Here is a 19,531-nt window from a genome sequence, read left to right as displayed (position 1 = left end):
TACGGGATTGGCTGGAAGAAGTAGGGCTCCGACTGGCGGAGCATAAAACCGAGGCCGCGTTAGTTACTTCAAGGAAAAGGTGGAGTTTGTTAATATCGTAGTTGGGGATACAACGATACGCCTCGCAGGCCACTATGACCTATCTCGGAGTCAAGGTGGACAACAGACTCAACTTTCGAGCACACCTCATGTACGCGGCGAGTAAGGCAGCAACCGCATCCACGGCCTTAGCCCGAATAATGCCGAACACAGGTGGCCCTAGGCAGAAAAGAAGGTTACTGCTCACGAACGTGGTCAGGTCCATCAGCCTTTACGCAGCCCTGATCTGGCTAAAGGGAACGGAGAGCGGCACCTTCCTGAGGCAGATGAACTCGGTGCACCGGATCTGCGCGCTCAGAATGTGTTGCGCATTCCGGACGGTATCGGGAGAAGCTGCAATGGTCCTTGCGGGAACAGCGCCATTCGATCTACAGGCAACAGAGCGCGCAAAGGCCAGGGATAGAGCCAGTATCATACAGGAGTGGCAGGCAAGGTGGAACAGCGGCACGAAAGGTCGGTGGACACATCGCCTGGTACCGGACATTTCAAGGTGGTTAGACAGAGGTCACGGAGAGATGAACTTTTACCTAACACAATTACTAAGTGGTCACTAAGTGGTTACGGGTGTTTCAAAGGATACCTGCACAGTTTCGGCCATGCATCAGATCCTTACTGCGCCCACTGCGAGCCGCAGGTGGTGGAGGATGCAGAGCACGTCTTTCTGCACTGCGGACGCTTCGCAGGTGCTAGAGAACAACTAGAAGCCCGCCTTGAGGGGCGTGTCGAGACGGAGTCCGTAGTCGAGCACATGATAAGCTCGAGGGAGAAATGGGTGGCGGTGAACACGATGGCAGTGGCTGTAATGAAGCAGCTAAGAAGAGAAGAGAGAGCACGAATCCCAGCCAACCCAGAAGAGGGCCGATAAAGGCCGAACCCTCCCCCTGAAGTATTACCTCACGGCAGTTTCGGGGGGAGTGCGTTAAATGCGGGAGAAACAGGCGTTAGCCTGGTTTCGCAGGACCACTTGAACGTACTGCGGTGCGTCAACGTCCATGTTAAAAAAAACACACACACACACACACACACACACACACACACACGAGTAGAGTAGGAAGGCCAAATACGCTAGTGCAAGGACATCGTATCAGCTTCCCCGCAGTTACTCGGGAAGAGCTCCGGGATGTCGCTAGAGGCATCAAGGTGAACAAGTCGCCCGGCCCCGATGGTATCCCCTGGTCTGGCCATCAAAGCCGCCCTGGAGAATTACCCGGAGGACCTGATGAGGCTGTACAATAGGTGCCTAGAGGAAGGAGTGTTCCCCGCCCGATGGAAAAGCAGTCGCTCGTGCTAATCCCGAAAGGGGGGAAACCTCCGGAGGAGCCTTCCTCGTACCGACCGATCTGTTTACTAGACACGGCGGGCAAAGCGCTACAAACGCTAGTACGGGAGCGCCTGGAGGTCGCTATAAACCGTGCAGGGGGCTTATCACCATGGCAGTTTGGGTTCCGGAAGGGTCGCTCTACGATTCAGGCTATCAGCCAAATTATGGACAAGGCGGAGAAGGCAATCGCGGGGAGCGCTGGCTCTGGGGCAGTAAGGAGTACCGCCTCATCACCGCACTGGATATAAGAAATGCCTTTAATTCTGCCAGCTGGCATAGGATCTTGCACGCGCTGCAGCACTTCAATATCCCGAGCTACCTCACCCGGATAATTGCAAGTTACCTTAGCGACAGGAAGCTCTGGTACACGACCAGTACAGGCACTGAGAGCTACGAGGTCACTGGAGGCGTCCCCAGGATCAGTGCTCGGCCCCACCTTGTGGAACGCTATGTACGACGGAGTCCTCCGCCTAAGGATGCCGGACGGTGTGAATATTGTCGGATTTGCAGACGACATAGCGATCGTGACGGTCGCGAAGCACCTGACGGATATAGAGGCAAAGACGAATACCGCAGTCAAAGCAGTACGGGATTGGCTGGAAGAAGTAGGGTCTGACTGGCGGAGCATAAAACCGAGGCCGTGTTAGTTACTTCAAGGAAAAAGGTGGAGTTTGTTAATATCGTAGTTGGGGATACAACGATACGCTCGCAGGCCACTATGACCTATCTCGGAGTCAAGGTGGACAACAGACTCAACTTTCGAGCACACCTCATGTACGCGGCGAGTAAGGCAGCAACCGCATCCACGGCCTTAGCCCGAATAATGCCGAACACAGGTGGCCCTAGGCAGAAAAGAAGGTTACTGCTCACGAACGTGGTCAGGTCCATCAGCCTTTACGCAGCCCTGATCTGGCCAAAGGGAACGGAGAGCGGCACCTTCCTGAGGCAGATGAACTCGGTGCACCGGATCTGCGCGCTCAGAATGTGTTGCGCATTCCGGACGGTATCGGGAGAAGCTGCAATGGTCCTTGCGGGAACAGCGCCATTCGATCTACAGGCAACAGAGCGCGCGAAGGCCAGGGATAGAGCCAGTATCATACAGGAGTGGCAGGCAAGGTGGAACAGCGGCACGAAAGGTCGGTGGACACATCGCCTGGTACCGGACATTTCAAGGTGGTTAGACAGAGGTCACGGAGAGATGAACTTTTACCTAACACAATTACTAAGTGGTCACTAAGTGGTTACGGGTGTTTCAAAGGATACCTGCACCGTTTCGGCCATGCATCAGATCCCATTGCGCCCACTGCGAGCCGCAGGTGGTGGAGGATGCAGAGCACGTCTTTCTGCACTGCGGACGCTTCGCAGGTGCTAGAGAACAACTAGAAGCCCGCCTTGAGGGGCAGGTCGAGACGGAGTCCGTAGTCGAGCACATGATAAGCTCGAGGGAGAAATGGGTGGCGGTGAACACGATGGCAGTGGCTGTAATGAAGCAGCTAAGAAGAGAAGAGAGAGCACGAATCCCAGCCAACCCAGAAGAGGGCCGATAAAGGCCGAACCCTCCCCCTGAAGTATTACCTCACGGCAGTTTCGGGGGGAGTGCGTTAAATGCGGGAGAAACAGGCGTTAGCCTGGTTTCGCAGGACCACTTGAACGTACTGCGGTGCGTCAACGTCCATGTTAAAACACACACACACACACACACACACACACACACACACACACACACACAAACAGACACCAAATAATCAGGATGAATCCATCGTTTGAGGCTAGCAACGGTGAGGAGATTGACTTCACCGAAGTTAATCTTCCTCTTATTACTCCTCTTGCTGAGGACATTCAATTTCTCGCCAATGACATGGAGATTGAATCAACAGTGAATTATTTGAATGCAATCAAGAAGAAACAGAAGCTCCCTTTCCGCGCTCTTCCAAGGAATACGGAATTCAGAATATATGCAGCATCGAAGGTTCCTAGTAAATTTAATAGCAATTCGCTAAAATTAACATTGGAAAAGTATTTAATTTACCTCCCGAAATGGTATGATGAAGTTAAATCTGTATACATTAAAGAATTAAATACTGGTAAATATACTATAACAAAACAGGATGATGGAGAAATTGTATTCAAATTGAAAATGTAATAAAATATATGCAAAACAATAAATTATATTAACAAAATAAAATAAAAAAATTTTTTAAATGGGGACTGGTAAATTTGGGGAATTTCAGCATTCTTTTTCAGGTTTCTTTTCCAGCTTTATTAGTTCTGATACTTATTACAAATAAATGTTATTGAAATATAAATTCGAAATTTTCATTAGGGAATGGGAAATTGGGGAATTTTCAGCTTTCTTTTTCAGCCACTTTTCTCCTTTTTACATTGTGTGAATAAATGTAATTGCAAATTTAATTTCATAATTTTAAATGGGGATATGGGAAATTGAAACAGATCTGTTAACAGAAACAGGTCCGTTATCAGAACCGGATACCTGATCTGTACAACCAGGTCTGTTTAAAAGAACAGCTAGCTGTTCGATACAACCAGGTACCTGATCTCTACAACCTGGTCTGTTTAAAAGAACAGTTACCTGGTCGATACAACCAGGTCTGTTTAAAAGAAAAGCTAGCTGATCTATTTAACAGTCTGATAGCTGATCTCTACAACCAACTCTCTTCATAAAAACATGCTTATGTATCTGTTTATTGGTTATATATGATTATGTTTCGTAAAATAGATCACAGTACACTAATGACCACAAGACTGAAATAATCATTAATCCACTAACAGTTGAATGAGATAAATTTGAAAGAAAATGAATCAAAAAGTTTTACCTCTATTAACTAAAAGCCGAAATGCTCTAAAAAAAATTTTCTGATCTTAAACAACTCAAAAGTCAGAACAGTATTGGTCTGGAGGAAACATTTAAACCTATAACTGAACCACTACATGAACTTGTGAATGATAACAAAAAATTTCAGGCATTGATACCATCAGAGTTTAATAATGTTGAGACTGGAAAAACTATGCAAAACTACTCCAATCGACCGAGAGAGAAACACACCACCTAACAAGAAAAGGAAACTCACATTTCACAGTGCTAAGAGTCAATTCTCAAAACCTAAATATGATATTGAAAAGGCATTGGATTGGGGAATGGATAGTGTTAATGCTCAAGATGATGATGATGATGATGATAATGATGATGATCAATTCTATTCTCAACCAGCTATAGAAGACACATCGTTTGAAGGCTTACCTCATACCTCGAAATCGTTAGCGAGAGAAGGTTCTCCTTATTCATCAACTAAGTTTATGAAACAAATATCCCCCCACACTTCGCTTTCATTACCGGTTCAAGACTCACCCCATTCATCATTGCCGTTAACGAGTCAAGAGCCCTCTCATTCATCGAACGTGTTATCAAATGAAACAGCTATACATTCAACGCCTTCGATAACGAGTCAATCAATCCAACATGAGGACAACTCAAAAAATTTGAATATCAGTGAACTGGCACGGGAAGATCTTTTGATAAGACATATGGTCCATACAAAAATGCAAGTGGACAATTAATGTTGGGGAATTCACACATTAATGTGACTCACAAAAAATTGAATTGATGATGGAAAAACTGGCGTCTTACAAGTGGATTACATTCATTAATATTCCACCGCCTACCTCAAAATTATAATTCAAATGATCTAGAAATATATAATGAAATTTTATTGATAACTAATGTGCACCGGAGAAATTTAATTCCGATGTACAGATCAGAGGAACAAGGGCAAAGAAATATACAAAAATTATTAAACCACTCTTAACAAAATCACGTACTGCTGAGTCTACACCTAAATTCTTAAAATCAATTGTTTCTGGACTGGTTTCATGTCACTCGCGACGAATAAACCCAATTATGTATATTGGGACGATCCAAATGAGTTGGTTGAACGATTACAACTCTTAATTGCCTCTCAAACAGCTGGAAATACGAATCATACTAATGAAATTACGTTAATAATTGAAGAATTGAGAGAGGCTCAAATTATACACTAAATTCATATATAATTGATTGATAATATTGAAATGAGCTTATAATCATCATGTCTGTTGACAAGTTTGGACGTTATGTAAATGATAAGCAGATCTCTATTCATTTAAAACGACGTGAGAAAATACCAGGACTCTACATTGATAATGATGGAAGTTATAATATTCAAGGAAGACGTTTAAAAAATGGTCGCTTACCAATTGAGAATGCCGACTTGGCGATAAAAGAATATGTGGACCAAGTTGTAAACGATTTGAGAAATTTTCTAACATCAATGATTTCAAGTCATCAAGAAAGGAATGAGAGATTATTATCCGATAAATTGACTACAGTTGATCAGCGAATAATCAAGACTGAGAAAACTACATCAGATATTCTTGATAAAATTATACGCTCTCATATTCGAAAGTAATAAATATGTCTAGACGGGGAATAATTAATGAAATACATGCTCCTTCACGTAAGCATTTTCTTAGACGTAGAGTCATAACAAAAGGGATAAACGAATTATGGCAAGCTGACTTGGTTGAAATGGGGAAGTATGCACACTCAAACAATGGGTATCGCTACATGCTAACAGTGATAGACACATTCTCAAAATTTGGATGGGGGGAAGCAATAAAGTCTAAAAATGCAAAAGATGTTGCTGAGGCCATGGAGAAAATATTTCAATCAGGGAGAGGATTCCCCAAAAATCTTCAAACAGACGATGGAAAAGAGTTCTTTAACACCCAATTTAAGATATTAATGAAACGATTCATCATTTAGTAGTCTAAAGGCGTCAATTGTTGAACGATTTAATAGATCACTAAAAGACCTAATGTGACGTGAATTCAGTTTCAATGGGACATACAAGTGGGTTGATATATTCAAATCACTAATTTCCGTTTACAACAATAGACATCATAGAACTATACGAATGCCACCCGTTAATGTAAACACTAAAATCATATTTTGAAAACTGTCTACAACAACATTAAAATGTTTGCGGGTAGCAAATTGAAAATGGGTGATTATGTACGCATCAGCAAGTACAAACACGTATTTGAAAAAGGCTATACTCCCAATTGGACAACTGAAATTTTTAAAATAAGCAAAGTACAAAATACTTACCCAACAACATACTTACTACAAGACTTCAATGGGAATCCAATTCAAGGTGGTTTCTACAAAGAGGAACTGAAAAAAACAAGTTTTCCTAACACTTATCTGGTTGAAAAAGTGTTAAAAAAGAAAGGGAATAGAGCTCTAGTGCGCTGGTTGGGTTTCCCCAAAACCGAAGACAGCTGGATTCATAAGAATGAAATTTTGTAATATTATAAGATTGAAAACAATTTTGTGTTTTGTATTTTTTCTTTTTATTTTATCTTCAAGTTATTTCTAATTTTTTATTTTTCTTAATTTACTAATATATACACTTAATTTTAAACATTTTTTATTTTTTATTTTATACATTTTAATTTTCAATAAAGTATTGTTTATTAATCTAAACATCTAGTTTTCTTTTTTTCAATCTGTCCATTAACATGAAATGTAATACTAATTGTCCTTCGTAAATGTTGATCGCACTTTCATTATTATCCAACTTTCTTTTAAGATTATTTATTTTGTTCACACTAGTTTGATTACTGTGTGAGTTCTCTAGCGCAAAACATTTGGCTGCGCCAAACTCTTGACTCCGCTTCTAAAATTGATATGGAACTCTCAATTTCAAAGGGAATTACTAAATAATGTGCTCTTGCTATAGTTGAAATCTTATCTTCTTCTATTATTCGCTTATCATCCTGACTATCTAATGTAGTTTTTGTTACTTCGACTGTAGTGATTTCATGCCCTCTAGACCTAAACATCTGCATACTAGAACGTTCTTGCTTTCCTGTATACAAAGTATTTGAATAATTTGATAATGAAATGCCCATCAAACAACATGCCTTTACCCCTTATTTTTTTTGATGCATATTTCACCAGAGTTATCGAAATTTTCATAAGTGTACGCATACATTTTTGAGCGTAAACCAACAAACTCAGTCATTGGTTTACCATGCAACTCATCCTTAAAGAAACCTAATCGTTTCTTATTACATTTCTTAAACTTATCCAACTCGGCCAATTCATCTGGATATTCGGACGTGTCAAACTTTAACTCAACATCATCCCGAATATCTGCATAAAAATCATTTGTTTTTATGCTGTAAATAAATGAATCCGTATCCATATAATTTAATTTGAGTGCTTTCCCAAACTTAGGTTTCATGTAGTCATAATGGAAGTCATACATTTTGTATTTTGACATCTCCAGCACTACAAATCCTAAATAAATTGGTTTATCACAAATGTTATGTAACCTCTTCATTTGAATTGCATACATAGTTTCACTGAATCTTGATGCACTATGAAAATTAGATTTTGATATTAAATCCCTGGCACATAATTTGGGTCGCCCTGACTTCCTATTTTCAATTGGATACTCCCACTCCGTTATTATCCGTACATCCACCCTTTTTTCACTGCTTTCCATGGTTTTCCTATAAACAGCATTGTTCAATAATTTGAAAAAATCTTTTTCAAAATTATTTTTGGCTCTGGTCCTTTGCTCAGTGTTTATATCAATATATTTCTTGAGCCAGGCTTTCTGCCCAAAATTGAAGGATGGAGTGAATTTTTTTTAATTCCAAGCCATGTCTCATACACTGTTTTAAAGTCTTATAGTATATGATATAATTCTTCTTTTCAGCGAGATCGGCTATTAACTTAGGAGTTTTGCAGGTGCTTGATGGTAGCTTGTTATCCGGACAGAATGGTAGATCATTATGTTCATCATGGATTGAGTAAGGGTAATCTAGATCAACCTCTAGAATATACCCATACTCACTATTTTCATGAATATTTTCTAGATTGAAACTCTTAACCTGACAATCATACAATCATACAAATTGTTTGCATCCACATACATTAAAAATTCCGATTCTTTAGTAGGATCGAAATCTTTTAAGTATTTGTGGTTTGCTTTTGTATGCCTATGACTACATTGCACCAACCACCCCGAATTCCACTCTTAAAATATGTAATCATATCAATATCAGTGAGTAACTCGAGTTCAATCTCTGTTTTTGGGAAACGTCTGTTAACAATAAAACATCAGTTTTCAGATACAATTGTAAGTATTCCTTCAATGAACGACAATTAAAATGACACCATACTTGGATGGCATGAGCGTAATCCTCTTCTAAACATTCTGACTCTGTTAAATTACTATAGAACTTGGACCTTGGTGGGAGAGAAGTTTCATCTAGTTTTTCAACAGAATCTAAATATTCGTAGGGAAAAACACCTTTCCTGCGAAGTAGTTCAAAATCTGACTTGTTTTTAAACTGTGATTTCAGCACATTGAAATTGTCCTCACTCAAATTCCCCGCGAGTGTGTCTAGACTAGAGGGCATGAATCTGATAGTATCTAAAAACCTGATTTCTAGCGTATTTTTCCTAAGAGGAAGATATTTAGAAATTGATATATATAATTCCTTATTCAAAGGAATGACTTTTATTTCCCCCTCAATTTCCCCAAGTTCTTTAACAAACAAATGTGAATCATATTTGGAGAAATTGTGAAAGAATACGGGAATAAAATCATCCGTCTTGTATTTAAGGTTACAAGAATTATGGGCTGCACCTCTATATCTACCTGTAAAATGACAGTGATCTTTCACTCTATCATTATTTAAAATACCCTTACATATGTGACAAATGGTCGCTTTCCTAGAATTATCTAACTAACCACTATTTTCATGTGGTTCTCATACAAATCGGACAAGTCTGACGTTAAATTCTTAATGAAAGTGCGAGCGACATCACCTCCTGTCTTCGAAACAAACTTATCTAAGCCAGAGTCAAATGCACACTTTATGTAGTATGCAAATGCTACTGGCACATGTTTATTAATAATTTTTGTGTTTGCTCTTACATCTAATGTTACTGGTTCCAATATGCATTCAAAGTCTGCACGAACGGAACCTCCAACTGACGGTGATGGTTCTTAAATGTAATCTTCTGATCCTTCCTTGGTCCCTCGGTAACCACCCGACTGCATCTCAATGTATGTTGAGCTGCCCTCTCCTCACTCGTTGAGTATTGTAAGCATTGATTACAGAACCAACGCTTAACTCGCTGTTTACCCAGTTGTTTGGCAAGTAGACTGTGTGTGAAAAATGAAATTGTAAGGTGATTGTGATATTTTCAAATTTATTGAATGTACTTACGATGAAATATTTTTAATCCACACATAGTGTCCATGAATACCCGCCGTTGGTCCGTCGACGAGTAATAAATTAATGTGGATTCTCATTTCCACTCCATCGTAGTAAAGCGGTCCAATTATTTTGTCAGATTCCTCATCATACCCGAAAACATTTAAACTTATGTGAGGGATTCGTTGAGTGAACTCTTTTATTTTTCGAATTTCCATCGGGAATGCTAATCCATTGAAGTCAATCTTTATGTTATTCACCTCAATTATTGGGGATGTGATGTCAACACCATAACTAACATATTGCAATGGTATGATCTACTTATTGGTTTGAGGGCCGATATAATTGCCCACTTAAAACAGAAGGCATCTTTGTTATGTACATTAACAACTGCCTTTCTATTTTTTAATTTAAGCGGAAGCTCAAAATGATTAGAGCCTTTTGTCGGATCACATTTGTAAACATTAAGCTCCAGCCTAATGATTCGTGTCAAGGTCCATCCGCTGTCCTTTTCCTGAAACTCACTCATTTTTGCGTCTATCACATTTTTATGCGATTCAAAGAAGCGAAGGAAGTTGGATCCAGTCGTAACAAGAGACATTGTGCTCTGGGACGATTTTATTACTTGTTGAATATCATGCTCTTTTATTAGCATGTACTCAGCAAACAACTCAAAATTGCATTTGGATGATAGGTGGGTAGTCATCACGCATTCCAAGTGAGGGATCAGTGCTAATCCAGCCTCATTTAGGAATTCAATAGGCATCCTTACATCCGCTCCCTCATTATCAAACATGTATTGGAGAATACGTCCCTTGTATCCATTCACAATCTGCTTGATTCTTCCGTCTACCGGACGGATAGACTTGTATTTATGTATCTCGGTGCGAGCGTGGAAATGCCATTGCATACCTGCAGGTAGGTAATGCTGGCTGGAATAGCAATACTCCCCATTGATGGTGTTGTTGAAGTTGTTGGTGTTCTCGGGATTCATGTTGATGTTTTTGTTTATTTTTTTTATTTTGTTGGTTGAATTTAAAAAAGTTTATTTTATTTGTAGTATTGTTTTTAAAGTATTTGATTATGTATTGTAAAATTGATTTTTATAATGTTGATTAAGAATAATTTTTGAATTTTACAATTTGTTTAAACAAACTTTCGAAAGTTATTATCAATTTTCACTGCACAATTATAATTTGTTTTCGACGAAGGTTTTATTGTTAATATTGAAGGTTTAAACAATTTTCACTGCACAATTATTCACTTAACAATTTTTAAATATTGTTAACTTTGGAGAATCGCGGAGCCGATGTGTGTCTTCGAGTCACAAACTAGAAGTGATTTTAAGGATTTTAGGTTTTTGGATGAAAACCGAGGAAAATTTAAAAGTGGGCGAATATTTATGGGTATTCATGGTGTGCTACCCTCATTGCATCTTGATTATAATATTCGGCTTTTCTTTTAGATTTTCTATTTTATCTTCAAGTGTCTTGGAAATAGTGTTGTACTCTCGTCTGAATTACATCACGTTCCCATCCTTTTTAACGTTCATCACATCTTCCTTCCTCCGCTCCGATTTCGAATACATTCGAATTGACGAGACAAGTGGGCGTCACACCTTCATTCGTTTTACAGGTAGCGTGGCGCCTACGATCGTTTTACAGGTAGCGATGCGTCACGTGCAAGGCGCCTTCGATCGTTTTTCAGGTAGCGTTGGGCTTCCGAGCATATTTCGTCACGTTTCGTAACGTTGATTCGTGTTAGACGTTCACGTATTCGATCGTCTTGGATGTGGCGCTGCGTCACGTTTCCGTCCTTTCGTTTCGTAACGTTTCGATCTAGTATGATGCGTTGCCCCACGACCTACGTTTTCGAGGTGGGTGTTCGCGCGTTCGTACGCTACGTTCGTTAAAGAGCGTATCACGTTTTCGTAGGACGACTTCGTCTCACGTTTTCGAGTACGATCTACGAATCGACTGCGATCCCGATCCCCTCACCGTCTCGTCTCGGGACACACGACCTCGAGAGCATATCGTAGCACGTGTTCGTTACACGTTTTCGCCCTCGATCTACGAATCGTTTTCGATTGCGACCCCGAGTGCGAGACCGAGTGCGACCCCGACCCCGAGGGCGTGTCGGGACAAGCGATCTCGACCCCGACCCCGAAGGCATCTCGGGACAAGCGACCTCGACGCCAATCGATATCTTAAATATCAAAAATCTGAATTGGCATACGAACAAGCCTAAAAGTCGAAGATCCTAGATGTCATGGATCCTCTTCTATTCTATGGTCTTTACCCTTTTCATTGTTTAATTTATGACACACACAACTATACTCAGGTGCCCGAAAGGCTTAATTTAATTCATTTTCAATAATGTCATTACGTTAAGACTTTATAATTGGACTCATTTTCAAGGGCGGTCAATACCCTGTAACTCTTCTTAATATTTATGGTACTAAACAACTCTATATACAATACTACAATGGTAAATATGGCATATGTTAAACCCTATACTGTCGACATTATTATATTTTCAATTATCGGTCAAGCCGTACTCACATACTTTTAGTTTTATATAGATGTACACAACTCACTGATGATCAGGCCTGATGATGAATGATGTGTGTGGGGTGTTTTATTTTGTTGATGAGATGATGTTTGTTTGCTGGGTGAACTTCCAAAAAGAGAATTAGAATAATGTTAGCAGTATTGAATAACGACTACATACCATACCATGTACTTATGAAACTACGTATATTACAAGAAATAAGAAAGCTACGTTAATTCATTCATTTTAATTTAACATTAATGCAAACACCAGTACTTTTATATTATACAAATTAATTAGCGGCAAACAGGTTATGGAAAATCCTCATAGACGGCGACAATTCTTGGGATGTTCCTATAGGGGCATCACTGTTCAGAACATAGAAGCACTATGCTCTATCCCTCCGCTGAACGGCTCATGGGTCCCTGTTAGCCGATGCTAACAATTTTGGCGCGGCCTTATGGGGCAGCACCGGTAGGAGACGTGTCGATCCTCTGCTCGACTGCTTTTCGAATTAGTCCAAGTTAGCCGGTGCTAACAATTTTAGTGCGGCCCAATTGGGGCGGTACCGGTAGGAACAGTGGCAATCTTCTTTGCTTTTCAGCTTATGTATATGCCCACTGTAACTCCAGCAGCAGCATTGCGCGCCGATAATGCGCAGGTGAAAATACTAGATGGCGGTGGCCAAATTGTTTAAACGCTTTCTAAACGTTTATAAACCCACACCGCGCTAACTTGCAAATGCCTAAAAACATTTCTTATTAGAAATATGTATATGCCTATGTAACCTACGTACCTTATAATTATCCAAACAATACTCTGGTGGCTCTGTCCACGCAGATGGAGAAAAATTTTCTTTCGATAAAATTCAGCGCTGGATTGCTGAATTATATACATATGTTGCAGCGCCGTTATTTGCCGACATTGTAATAGCACAGCGAGTTTCGGTCTTACACACACGACGATCTATATGCAACTGCCTGCGTCGTCCCTTCTTCATTCTATGCTTACCACCGAACCACACTCGGCGACAGCGAGACTACGCTGTCGCCTTGCTAAAACGACACTTCTTAAAGCGACAACATACACACACAACAAATCACGGCGCAATTAGTGACTGATGCAATATTCCTATAATGATGAAATTAAGCCTCTGGTGAAATTCCTACAACAGCATACCCATACACTCACACCAACATACACACACTCTTAGTGTGCGCCGACACGGCCATCCTGACCATTACACGACCTCGTGCAATTTTTCAAAAATGCTTTGTTACCATTCAATCAATTTAAAACAGTTTATTCAAATATAACTTCTCATTTCTCATCTAAAGTTATAATTTTCATTACAAATTGCATCTTCATATTTCTGTGTTTTTTTTTCTTAACTAATACAAATTCTTTTCTCTGGCATAGCTCATTTTTACATTATCATTAACCATTCAGTTTTAACATTATATTATCTAATGCGCCACACGCCATGATCAAAACAATTGTTTTGCACTTGTGCTTGCATTATTATTACCAATTCAATTATTAGCCCTTAAGGCACCTGTACTGTCTCTTGCAACAGTTTCTCTTTACATGATTTTATTACTGTCTCTTTCAACAGTTTCTTTTTTACTACTGTCTCTTTCAACAGTTTCTTTTTCATTACTGTCTCTTTCAACAGTTTCTTTTTCCTTACTTAAATCCTTATTACAACTTTCAAATTCAACTGGTATTTGTCCATCCGGCATTTTTCTTATGTCATCATGAGCATATTTATATTTTCTATTATTTGTCAAAGACCTGACCATATATCTATCCCTATAACAATTCAGTTATTTGAAAAGGCCCCCTAAACATTGGACTCAACTTTGTTTGATTGGTCTCTTCATTTTTTAGCAATACGAAATCTCCAACCTTGCATCCAACAACTTTAGCCTTGTTTTTATCAAATTTCTCTTTGTTATATGCTGCTGCAGCTAAAATATTTTGACCTGCTCGTGCTCTCACTTCTGCCAAGTCGACCTCTTGCCCAACAAGATCAGTATACAATTCACAAAATTTCTTATTTGAACGATAGTTTACAGTTTTTAATCTAATAATTTCGAATTTTCCTGGTGATATTATAACATTAAATCCAGGGACAGTACTTCTCGACCAATAATAATGTCATTCATTCAATACTCATTATCCGAAACATGAAACAAAACTTCAATACAATGTTGGTTAATTTTTACGTTGCTAAGTAAAATGTGCTACATATGCCGTTACTACCAATACCCTTCAACATCATGAAATTGTTAATTCTTTTACCAACTAATTTGTCACTTATCTTTTGTTTTATTAATGAACATTCCGCTCCAGAGTCGAACGTTGTTATAAACGTCTCACCTCAATAAACCATCTCTCTTTTGGGCTCAACAACTTCGCAAAGCTCCACTCTTTTCATCTATTGGGTATCCTTGACCTTGTCCACTTTGGTCTTACTGCAATGTGTTGAAATATGACCAAGTTCACCACACTTAAAGCAGGTTACATTCGCTTTTTGATGGTGACCAGATTCACTCCTGCCGCTGCTGTTTGTAGCATGAGGGGAAGGATGATTTTGCTGCTGTTTAGCTCGGCATTCCATCATCTTGTGGCCTAATTCTCCACAGAAATGACATTTTATTGTTGAAAATTTCGAACGCTTTATGTCAGGTGACGATATTTCCTCTTGTAGATTTTTCTTTCTCTTCTTGAACGCGAACGCTTTAAGCTCGGTTTGCAATTCACTTCGGGTGCGCATATTTGAAGTAAAGGTTAAACGCTGCAATCTGTTATCAACATGAGCCATCTTCGCAAGCGTCACAGAAACTGCAATTTCCTCTACGTTCATGTCACGCCATTTCGTGATAAGTGACGTCACCATACGACTAGCATAATTGGAGAGGCATTCGCCATCGGTCGGACAATTAGCTAGCATTGACAGAAACATGGCCGCTGGCGTTTCTACAATGCCAAAACGCTCCATGAAATTTTCTTTAAATTCGTCCCAAGTTATCTCAGGATAACATATTTGCGGAAGCCACTGCGACTCACTACCTTCCAACGATGCACTCAAAGCCATTACCAACTCGCTGCCCTTTAAAGTATTTTCTGCCAAAATTATGTTTACGGTTGAACACCAGGCCGACGCGTCGGCGCCATCAAGGTCTGCGTTGAATTTTGGAAGCACAATTGTTTTTTTGTTTGTTGTTTCAGGTGTCGCCGATTGTACAGCTTTAATAAGGTCGATCAAGTTTTTATTTTGCATTTCCATTAAAATTCGCCATGGTCCATCTGAATCATTAGGTAGCGAGCCAGATCCCACTTCTGATGTTGCAGCGCCGTTATTTGCCGACATCGTAATAGCACAGCGAGTTTCGGTTTTACACACACGACGATCTATATGCAACTGCCTGCGTCGTCCCTTCTTCATTCTATGCTTACCACCGAACCACACTCGGCGACAGCGACACTACGCTGTCGCCTTGCTAAAACGACACTTCTTAAAGCGACAACATACACACACAACAAATCACGGCGCAATTAGTGACTGATGCAATATTCCTATAATGATGAAATTAAGCCTCTGGTGAAATTCCTACAACAGCATACCCATACACTCACACCAACATACACACACTCTTAGTGTGCGCCGACACATACATAAATTTGCATAAATAAATTTGCAAAAATTTTCCACGCGCCTTGGTATGGGAAACGGAAAATGAAAATTTCTTCTTCTTCTAATGTGTCTTCGATAATTAAGAACTTGCACAGAGTTGATCTCCACTTTCGATCAATCTCTGTAATTTATTTGTGTGAATGGCAATTTACTGTCAAGGGCTGCTAACTCGACTAAGTGATATGTAATATGCGATTAATCGATATTAGTCAGCTGGATATGTTTACATATCGTGAAATGGCCAGAATTTGCAAATGCAAATTTAAAATTTAAATTGCACCCTCACACCACAGGTTTGAAGGCAGTGGCAAACTGTCGCTCAAAGCTGAAAAAGGGTGATGTTTACCAAATATCTTTTGCGTGAAAAGTGCCCAACTCCTTCCCATCTAAATCTTCAAGAAGATACAACCAGTTGCCGATCTTGCTTTTGATTCTGGCTTTTACCCCTAGGGACGCCAATTTGGCGTTGAAATTATTGGCGAAGTTACTGAGCTTGAAGTTTCTTTTGACTTCTTCTTGGCCTATTAAAAAGGATCGCACTTTACTACGCAAATCATACGTATTTTGACTGGTGTTATACGATTTTTCTAGGTTTTTCTTAATGTTTGCACGAATTTTTGTAAATTCATCTAATCGTTCTAATCTTGCAGTACCTTCATTTAGCAATTCTAAGTTTGCTAGCTGTTTATAATCCTGCGCATGGCAAATCATTTGCTGTCCAAATACTGCTAAATAAGGAGACATGGCGATAGATTGATGAAGATGGGAGCGCAATGCACAATTGATACGATCCAGATATTGATCCCAATCACGTTGATCTGATCGCAAATATGATCGCAATGCAGCATTGATACTTCTATTGACTCGTTCGACAGCATTAGCTTGAGGCGAATACGCTGCAGTGAATGTGTGTGCTACTCCATATTGGTTAAGGAAGGAAGAAAAGTCACGACCCTTAAATTGGCTGCCGTTGTCACTGACAACAACTTCCGGCACACCAAAGCAGTTAAATATATCACTTAATATAGTGATGATTATCTACGATGTGAATCTTTTAACCGCTTTTAAAAATGTAAATTTTGAAAAGTGGTCTAAAATGATGAAAATGTCAATATTTCCTCGCTTCGACCTTGGAAAGGGTCCAATAAAATCCAAATATAACCTTTGAAAAGGTCTCTCAGTAACGATCTGCTGACCCATTAGTGGCTTGAGAACGTGAGTTGGATATTTGCAGGTCCTGCAAGTATCACATTTCCCAACGTAATCGCGTACATCTGTAACCATACGAGGCCAGAAACATTTTGAAACGCCACAATGTGAAGCAGATGGTTGATTGTGTGCAGCTTCTATCACACTGGTGCGTAGTTCGAGAGGAACGACTAATTTCCAATTTGATTCGTCATGGTCCGGGTGACCATTAGAAATTTTGGTACGATGATACAGGAAACCGTTTTCTATTCTATAATCCGGTGAATTTAATGCAATATATTGGCTTTCATGGCTTGGTAGTCTGAGTACTGAAAAGCTTCCGCATTTAAATTAATTTCAGGGATGACTTCAACTTCAACGGCATTTATATCTGCGTCTTCAAAAGAACGGGACAGGGCATCTGCCACAACGTTTTGTGAACCTTTTCTACGTTCTATAGTGAAGTTAAACCCTTGCAATTTAATAGCCCATCGCGCTAATCTACCACTTAAAACTTTTTGATTCATGAGCCACCGTAAACTCGCGTGATCGGTAACTACTTTGAACTGATGTCCTTCTATATACATTCGAAACCGATGTATGGCTAGAACGACAGCTAAGCATTCTAATTCGGTCACTGAATAATTTCTCTGAGCTTTATTGAGCTTCTTTGACATAAAAGATATTGGCCGTTCAACACCTTCTTCATAGCACTGAGCTAATACCGCACCTATGCCGTCAATGGACGCATCGCATTGCACGATAAAAGGTTTTTCATAATCAGCATGAACCAACAACGGTTTGGTGCAGGAACCGTTCGTCGACAATTTTTACGGCATTACGGGCATTCCGTCCGGGATGCGTGTGTTTTCTGATCGGAGTTCGAAGGCTGCCATCGTTTTGGACGACCCGATGTCATCTGCATGCCGATTGAGTCGCTCATCACAGACTTTGGCGTATGCGTGAGTGACACTGGAAGATTTGGCTCAATCTTCCTGAGCTCCGTGTACTGCCAATACAATAGTGATAATCACCGCGGATGGAGTGATAAATAAGATTAGCCCTCTGCCACTTGACAATTGCAAGTGGCAAATAAGTAAACTGTACTGTTTACGTTTTTAATTTATGTAAACAAACCTGCAATTATGCCACACAAATTTGTAATTGGAGAACAGAATATTGCATACTTTTAAGCTGATCATGCAAAGAACATAAAAAGCAAGTAAGAGAGTATGCTCGACTGTAAGATATCCGCTACCTATTTTGAATAAAATAAACAAAATTTGGTATTATTATTAAAATATACAAACTTAATATACTGTAAGAATACTTAAAATATACCAAATTGTATATTATGTGCCTCGATATAGTACCTTAAACAAAATATTGCACAGACGGCACAATATACCAGATTCTCAGCCAAAGTAACTAAGACCCCTAGTAAGTAGGCGTTTTTGCCAATACAAAAGTATTCCTTTATTAACTTCGGCAATTTCTATCTGATCGCAACCAAATTTTGAGGAATCACAATTACTATACATACATATGTGCAGATTTGCGTCACCTGGATGGACTTGGGATCGAGTACCTGCATGGCGTTTGGAGAGTTTATAGAGCGATGGCGACACTGGAGAGGATGCAGCTGTTGCAAACATTTGCCGATGCCGTGTTTGCAAGGCGTCGGCATTTGTTGAGCCAGGAGGCGACGGATGGGCCGGCAGTCCAGAGCTGAAAAGCTAAAACTGGCCTCACCCATGTGGTTGACGGGTCTTATAATTCCACCGCAGTGCAGTGCTGCCAGTTTATATGCTATTAGCTGCAAATCTAGCAACTTTTTATTTATTTTTTATTTAATTTATTTATTTTTTTTAGCAATTTTAGCTATTTTAGCAATTTTTCATTTATACTTTACATAAAGCCTTTTTATTTTGTATTTCCTTTTTGCCATTCATTGTAAAAATTGAAATTAATAGTTCACAACAAAGTCGGAACTTGTATTGAACTCAATGGTTCGATGACGTGAAAAGTTAACTGCATTTCAAAAGTTCATTGTGTCAAAGTACAGAAACAACATTTATAAAATTAGTTTGGAATCTAAATAATTTTAATAGAAATAAAATAAATTAAATATTAACTTTATATATGTACATAAACAGGTATGGACTACATAGACTTAAAAAATGTGGCCACTTACTTCCCTCTTAGTACTTTCTAAAAATTACCGGAAATTAAAAGTACACGGATATTAATGAATCAGAAGAATTGGACGCTATTCTAAGCATTTTGTAATAGGTGTTAACAAAATAAGATACGAAATCATCTTTATTTTAATAAATCTTGTTCCTAAATTAATTAAAAATGTATATACTTTATGAAAA

The 19,531-nt window shown here is 39.5% G+C and overlaps 2 protein-coding genes across 2 annotated transcripts; one reads left to right on the top strand and one right to left on the bottom strand.

Annotated features, from left to right (window-relative positions):
• The first annotated feature begins 1,529 nt into the window (after nt 1-1,529).
• LOC132797742 (uncharacterized) lies at nt 1,530-2,967 on the top strand. Its single transcript, XM_060809496.1, has 3 exons — nt 1,530-2,025; nt 2,107-2,593; nt 2,679-2,967. Exons 1-3 carry the CDS (start codon nt 1,530-1,532, stop codon nt 2,965-2,967), a joined length of 1,272 nt encoding a protein of 423 aa, XP_060665479.1.
• Nucleotides 2,968-9,431: 6,464 nt separating this feature from the next.
• Nucleotides 9,432-9,829, bottom strand: LOC132797762 (uncharacterized). Its single transcript, XM_060809542.1, has 2 exons — nt 9,728-9,829; nt 9,432-9,663 (listed from the first exon to the last, which is right to left on the bottom strand). The coding sequence occupies exons 1-2, from the start codon at nt 9,811-9,813 to the stop codon at nt 9,441-9,443; spliced, it is 309 nt and encodes a 102-aa protein (XP_060665525.1). The 5' UTR covers nt 9,814-9,829; the 3' UTR covers nt 9,432-9,440.
• Between the last annotated feature and the right edge of the window lie 9,702 nt (nt 9,830-19,531).

The sequence above is a fragment of the Drosophila nasuta genome, unplaced genomic scaffold, assembly GCF_023558535.2.
Source record: "Drosophila nasuta strain 15112-1781.00 unplaced genomic scaffold, ASM2355853v1 ctg18_pilon, whole genome shotgun sequence".
In the NCBI taxonomy this organism is placed as follows: domain Eukaryota; kingdom Metazoa; phylum Arthropoda; class Insecta; order Diptera; family Drosophilidae; genus Drosophila; species Drosophila nasuta.
The sequence above is the reverse complement of the archived record's forward strand: the minus strand, read 5'-3'. Positions and strand labels throughout refer to the sequence as shown.

Excerpts from the sequence above, each read along its gene's own strand:
- LOC132797742 (XM_060809496.1), top strand. The coding sequence starts at position 1,530 with ATGGCAGTTTGGGTTCCGGAAGGGTCGCTCTACGATTCAGGCTATCAG. Across the intron at positions 2,026-2,106 it reads TACGGGATTGGCTGGAAGAA|TTGGGGATACAACGATACGC; the intron begins GTAGGGTCTGAC and ends TTAATATCGTAG. Across the intron at positions 2,594-2,678 it reads CTGGTACCGGACATTTCAAG|GATACCTGCACCGTTTCGGC; the intron begins GTGGTTAGACAG and ends GGTGTTTCAAAG.
- LOC132797762 (XM_060809542.1), bottom strand. The coding sequence starts at position 9,813 with ATGAGAATCCACATTAATTTATTACTCGTCGACGGACCAACGGCGGGT. Across the intron at positions 9,664-9,727 it reads TGGATTAAAAATATTTCATC|TCTACTTGCCAAACAACTGG; the intron begins GTAAGTACATTC and ends TTTCACACACAG.